At 37.8% G+C, this 6,155-nt stretch overlaps 1 protein-coding gene across 2 annotated transcripts; it reads right to left on the minus strand.

Moving 5' to 3' along the window:
* Positions 1–273: 273 nt before the first annotated feature.
* Positions 274–5,378, minus strand: LOC114750765 (uncharacterized protein YKR070W-like). 2 transcript variants are annotated; one of them, XM_028939370.1, is made up of 12 exons: positions 5,193–5,378; positions 5,000–5,103; positions 4,847–4,882; positions 4,345–4,418; positions 4,079–4,119; positions 3,314–3,385; positions 3,005–3,206; positions 2,128–2,223; positions 1,957–2,024; positions 1,583–1,781; positions 1,403–1,486; positions 274–507 (listed from the first exon to the last, which is right to left on the minus strand). In XM_028939370.1, exons 1-12 carry the CDS (start codon positions 5,300–5,302, stop codon positions 448–450), a joined length of 1,146 nt encoding a protein of 381 aa, XP_028795203.1. In that variant the 5' UTR covers positions 5,303–5,378; the 3' UTR covers positions 274–447. The 2 variants fall into 2 exon arrangements, with proteins under 2 accessions (XP_028795203.1, XP_028795204.1); XM_028939371.1 differs by lacking the exons at positions 4,847–4,882; positions 5,000–5,103; positions 5,193–5,378 and adding an exon at positions 4,509–4,830.
* Positions 5,379–6,155: the final 777 nt, after the last annotated feature.

Consider the following 6,155-nt stretch of genomic DNA (forward strand, 5'->3'; position numbering starts at 1 on the left):
TTTTTTTTTTTTTTTTTCAGTTTTACTTCTTGCTCAAATGAAAAGAAAATCTGATTATCATCAAGTGGGGGCTCGAAGGGTGGGAACTCAGGCAATAAACAGATGGTTTTGTCCAAATCCGATGCGCAGCGGCAGTGCTGTCTTTTATTTATTGTTCTTACTGGCAATGGGTTTGAAAGAGAACCTTTATAGGTCAAAACAAAAGTTAAGTGCAGAAGAAATGCAACTTAGCCAACACAAACTTGGGTTAAGGGGGTGACAAAGGGTAACAACCCTTCCTCTGAACCTTGATAAAAAAACGAAGGGATAATAAATCGATCAATTTCAATCCAATCGAAGCTTCTAAGATTTTCATGGAGTGACTTCTGCTTCAGAAGAATCATAAAATTATTATCATCTTTCAATTCCTGAGGCTCGTAAGCCTTGGTCATGGAAAGCGACGACGACCTATAAGACGCATTCCTTGGTCAAAATATAGTCCACTGCCTCTTCCACAGTATCAACAACCTGCAGAAGCGAAGTTCGTTACAAAATAATCCCAGAGCGTATTTTACTTCAGAATGGCAGTAACAGTTGAAGAGCTAAATCGCTAAGTAATTACTAGTACATAGGTTGGCAATGTTTTCATATCAACTAAGTCCAGTTACGAGGTGAGGCAATGAATGGTGTGACCAACTGAATCATGGTTTCAACAATATATTTAAATTGAGAGAGAAGGCGAAGCCATGCTTAGTTTATTGTTTGCCGGATTCAAAACCCGAGTGATGAGACTTTTTCCTCTTTTATGAGTTTTTCTAATTTTCAGCTATGTTTCCGAAACTTAGAACAGTAAAGATGTGTGTTACAAGCCATAAAAATGTGTATAAAAATCTTATAAAAATATTTCTTGAAAATATTATCAAATACTATCTCCAATCCTCAATACAAGAACCAGTTTAACAATCAATTTGGTCTTAAATATAAGACCCCAATCCACCTTGTCTCTCATATTTATTTATTTTTCTAAGATAGTACTTGTAGTAGTTACACATATTAAAGTTTTCTTCAAATGGTAGTTCTAACTATTCTACTTGATTAGCATGGTATTTTAAGGAACACAACATCTATTTATTACAAATAACTAATTTAACTAATTTTCGTAATCTATTTAAATTAGTTAACTAGTTCTTATATCAAGGACCGAAAGTAGTAGTTTTTATACTAAACAAGGGTAATTTGGTCATAACATTATAGCATATTAACACCAGGAGCAAAGAGAATACAATCTGAAAGTTAAAGGGGAGGATTATTTACTGCAACTTTAAATTTCAGGGGAGATTGTATGCGTTTTTAAAATAAAGACGTTCCTTTTTTTGTGTGCGTGTGTGTGTGAACGAGGGGGAGAGAAAGGGAGGGAGAGTACCAGATCCGCTGGAAACTTGTGATGATTTTCCTTCCCCTTAAAAACCCCAGTTCTCGTGAGAATAGAAAACCAAGGATGCCCACTCTGAAATGAATCATATCGATTATCGCAGCATTATTCCTCAGCAGACAAATTATGTATCAGACCGGTGAAATAGAATTCACAGTCCAAGATCCAAACCTGTCTTGCACCTCTGATGTCAACTGCAGGATTGTCTCCAATCATGTAAAGAGTTTCGAAACACCTAGCATTCTTATGATTTACGTCATGAAGATTATCAAGCGATAGCATGAGTTGCTTCAACAAAAGTTCAGCATTCTTGAATACAGCTGGATGCGGTTTGCCAAAACTAGTATACTCTAGAGCGTGAGGGTGAATCCTGCACGGAGAGCATTCCAACACAAAATTTAAGTTTCTTGAATTAAATTTCAACAAACGCTACACCATGATGCTAATCCGATTTGTTGGCCTGACGATGAGGATTAAGTTATTAACGAGTACAGCAGCGAAACCAAAATATAGGCAAAGATGAGTTAGATATCAGGCAGTCGTACCTATTGAAGATGGACTCCAATGCAATTCTGAAAGCTCCCATGCCAAGACGTTCAGAAGGAAAAGCAGTCTACCTTTGGCGCGGCCTCATCAGTAAACATACTACAGTTTTTTAAAAGGGTTCCATAGAATCTCTATCTTGCTGTTAATACATTAAGCAAAAATCAGCTAACCTGGTACTCGAGGTCATCATTTGCAAAGTATAAAAGAGGTTGTGGTCCAACATTTCTTCCAGGAAGACCTCCTGTTCTTAAGATGTCACAGAGCACCTGAACAATACATTGTGGTCAGTCACAGATCTACCTGTTCTGCGAAAAAATAACAGATCGAACAGCCATAAAAGAATACGAATGTAGAGACTGACTTTTTATTTGTACTTGGAAACACAAGTTACGATTCAAGAAAGAATGGAACAAACTAACTATTATTGATGGCATCAGTTTGAAGGTTCAGTCTTAGTTGAATGCTTCCCAATATAGGCTCTTTTGGTGAAGCGTTAGTAATAGTATTTCCTTTTCTTCTGCTGCCTACTTTTTCCTATTCCTTGCATGTTCTCTTGCTTTATGTCTAGCTATAGCGTGAAGACAGTTATGGTCCACGTATAGCTGAAGCACAGAAAGTTCACTGCTTTCAAGGAACGTGGCAATAACTTTATCAACACAAAAATCATATCAAGGATGATAAATATTCTCAAAGGACAGGCTTAGACTGGTTATCTTGATCTGTTGAAAGCATCCACCAAATGGATTTGCTTAAGCCTTGTACCACCACGCGGGTGACTGATGAGATGCAATTTTCCATCAAGGAAAGTACCAAGTCGTTCATGATTTGTGTTTTTTCAACCATTTGTCACGACAAAACATTACCTAACGGTTAAGCTTTATATCGAATGTTCGATGCTTATAGTAAAAGATGTTCAGTTGAACTATAACTTACAGCCAATGATTCAAAATGATCAGCTATCAATAATTGTAACTAATATATGCCCTACTAGATATTCCAATGTCAAAATAGGAAAATTCACATGGTAAACCATAGAATTTTAGTAACCTGAATGTCTCTGCTCCAATCAACAGGGTCGCTGACTACAAAAGCTGCTCGAACCCTCTCAGACCAGACATTGCTTCTTGGAGCAGTTTCCTTTAATTTTGAATTCTCATCAGCACCCAACAGCGTTGTCCATTTCTTGTATGGTGCCAGCGGATCAATATGTTCAAAGCATGGTGCATATTCATCAATTGAAATAACATTTCTGAAGGTAGAAAACAATAAAAACTAAGTCATGAGGTGTTGCAGTTAACAATACACTGTTTGATGTTTCATCAAATGTCAAATAAACCAATTATCTTAAAAATTTACTTGAAACCATATTCAGACATCACAGCAGCAGGTTCCCCTTTTCCCACAGCAACAATGAGTTCGTTTTCAAATCTGCAAACTGAAAAATCTATAAGATAAATAGAGTAAGATTGAGAAGATTCTATACATTAGGAAATTACAGGAGCATATAGGCACATGACTTTAGACGCTGACTAAGGAGTAACCTGCTCAACTTTAACCATCTGATACATGAACCTCAGCACTTGCAATTCAGACAATTGACCCAGTCAAAATTTAAACATTGGGAAAATAGGTCCTTCCTTTCATGCTGGGCAGATTTCAGACATAAAAGATCCATTTTCACACCAAGTTGTTAGATATCGTTGTTCATTGTTACACGATTCCTACCAGGATAAGAACTCACATCTGGCGATAAAACAGTTCGAATGGATTCTAGTTCAATCTGAGAACTCTATGGGCAGCGTCACGCTCATGATATAAATTATAATATAACCTCCAGGCACAATGATGTGAATCACTATGAAAGGTACTGTTATCTTAAGATCACAATCGCTCTCTGTATTTCTATCATAAAGCATAACATGGGATATGTCACCCCAAAAAAAAAAAACCCATAACATGGGATAATGTGGATACGCAAAATTCAGAATATTTCCTGGAAGCCTCAAGCTTGTTTATGATTGTTCAAACACAAAGCAGAAGATCCACATTGCATCTTGGAATGCAATACGATCTTATTAAAATGCAACATATCATGATCTTACACCACTTTGAAATGCATACCGGTTGACCAATTGTTTAAATGGAGAGTGGCCCTGAATGACCTGCACGATGATCCGAGTTAAACGATTAAGAAGAAAATTTCTGTGCTTCAAGGGCAACAAAATGAAATAAAATAAAAAGCTTATGGAGAGGATTCATACAATGAAGGTAAATGCAGTCCTTTGGTACTTTGAATGTTTACAGAGAAAAGCATGCAGCAAAATAGAATAATATACAAGGAAAACGAGAAAGAAGAAAGCGCAGTTACTGTTATATTTTCAACATACCTGTGAAGGTGATATATTTAAGCCTAACAGTCGACTAAGGTCAGAAGCTCTTCTAGATTCAGGATAACCACCGCCTGTGCAAAGGATAATTCAAGAGCCAAAAAGTGAGGTATTCTGAAAAGGCAATAAAGTCACAGAGTTTATGGTACATTAACTCATCGTACTAATGTTACTAAGACACTTGACTGTCCAAAATTGCAAAACAAAATACGCATCACCAAACATGGCAGACAGCATTTTCACGAAAAGAGTTTCTCCAATCGGCTTGTCCTTGAGAAGTCTAGATTAACACAGAGAATGTAATAATAATTGATGGAAGTTACGCTAGTTTTTACGAAGAAAGAAGCACGGACAGAGGTTGATGCACATTGAGATTATGGTACATCCACAACAATTGTCTAACGCTCTAGCCGCCATGACGAGGATGCCAGAGCATAGTTTAGATTCTTTAGGACTCATTTAATCAGAAGACAGAAAATTGCACGAGAAAGTAACATCTCACCATTTGTCAGGAAAACGAAAGGGACTTTCATTTTACCTGGCCACATAAAGACAGATACACAGATGTCAGTCTTTGATGGCGATATAGGGTGCTAAAACAGCAGCCTAGATCCACAAAAATAGTAGGTGCGAGGTCAAAACAAGCAATTCGTACCGGCTTCGTCATACAACTTTCTTAAGGCAGCCGGAGAGCCGCCGACGGGGGAGTTCCCGAGTACAATGACACCATCGATGTCGAACGCAATACCGAAAGAAGGTCTTGAAAGTCACGATGAAAGCCAACAAAAATGAGTGTGGCACTCTACTACCAATTGAAGAAAAGTAAAATGAGGAATCGTTTTCCGAACCGTTCGGATCGAGAAGAGAGCTCAGAAAAAGGGCGCGAAAGCAAAGCAGAATCCGAAATTCGCCTTCTCGTTTGGTTCTGCCAGGTTCTGGTGAGGATACGAAAGCTCATCTTTATCGTCTTTTCCTTAACGAACGGGCCACACAAAAGAAAGCAACGGCCGGCGCGTGCTTTCTCGGTTCTCACTGCTGTCTGCTTCTCTACAATTTTCTGGTGGCGTCGTCTCCGCCAGTACGCGGCTCGCAAATGGTACATAACTTTGGCGCCTAAGATTTGGGCCCGTGAAACTTGGGCCCGTGAGATTTGGACCCTGTACATCCTATTTGGGCTTGATCAGGTTGCTTTAAGCCTCGAATGTGCTGTGATATTTTCTGGGATTCCTGCTGAGGGGCTGTCTGTTACATATATTCGGTTTTCTTTCTTTTTTTTCCCCCCTTTTTGTTGGGGGGAACCAAAACGTTACTTTTATCTTTTGCATTCATGTACTTATTTTGTTGGGGAAAAGAAACATTCTTGTATATTTATATGGAGAACGTTACGAAGGAATGTGATCATATATGGAATTAATTTGGCCATGTAAAGTAGTCATTTTTATATCAAAAGCCTTTGCCCATTTGTGCTTTAATTCCAATCGAAAAGCAGACAGAGTCTAAAAACAGGGGGTGAAAAAGAAATTACATCTTGACTCAAAATAATTGTTACCTTAAGCTTTTCACAAAGCATTGCTATTTTTGTTTTGGACAATTTACCCTTTAATAAATGAGAAGTGTTTAAAAAAAAACATTGCACTGCTGTTAAAATGTGGGGTATCTATTAGTTTGTGACTAAATGAGTAGTATACTTTGAAAGCGATCATTATGTTGGAACAGAAGAGTTAATTATTGCAGTGGCGGACAAAATAATGACATGGAAGAGTAGTTGAAAATTTCAGTTTGAACTCATGATCATACAAACGATATTCCGC

This window comes from Neltuma alba, unplaced genomic scaffold, assembly GCF_004799145.2.
Source record: "Neltuma alba isolate B1F8T4 unplaced genomic scaffold, ASM479914v2 tig00006637_pilon, whole genome shotgun sequence".
Lineage (NCBI taxonomy): Eukaryota > Viridiplantae > Streptophyta > Magnoliopsida > Fabales > Fabaceae > Neltuma > Neltuma alba.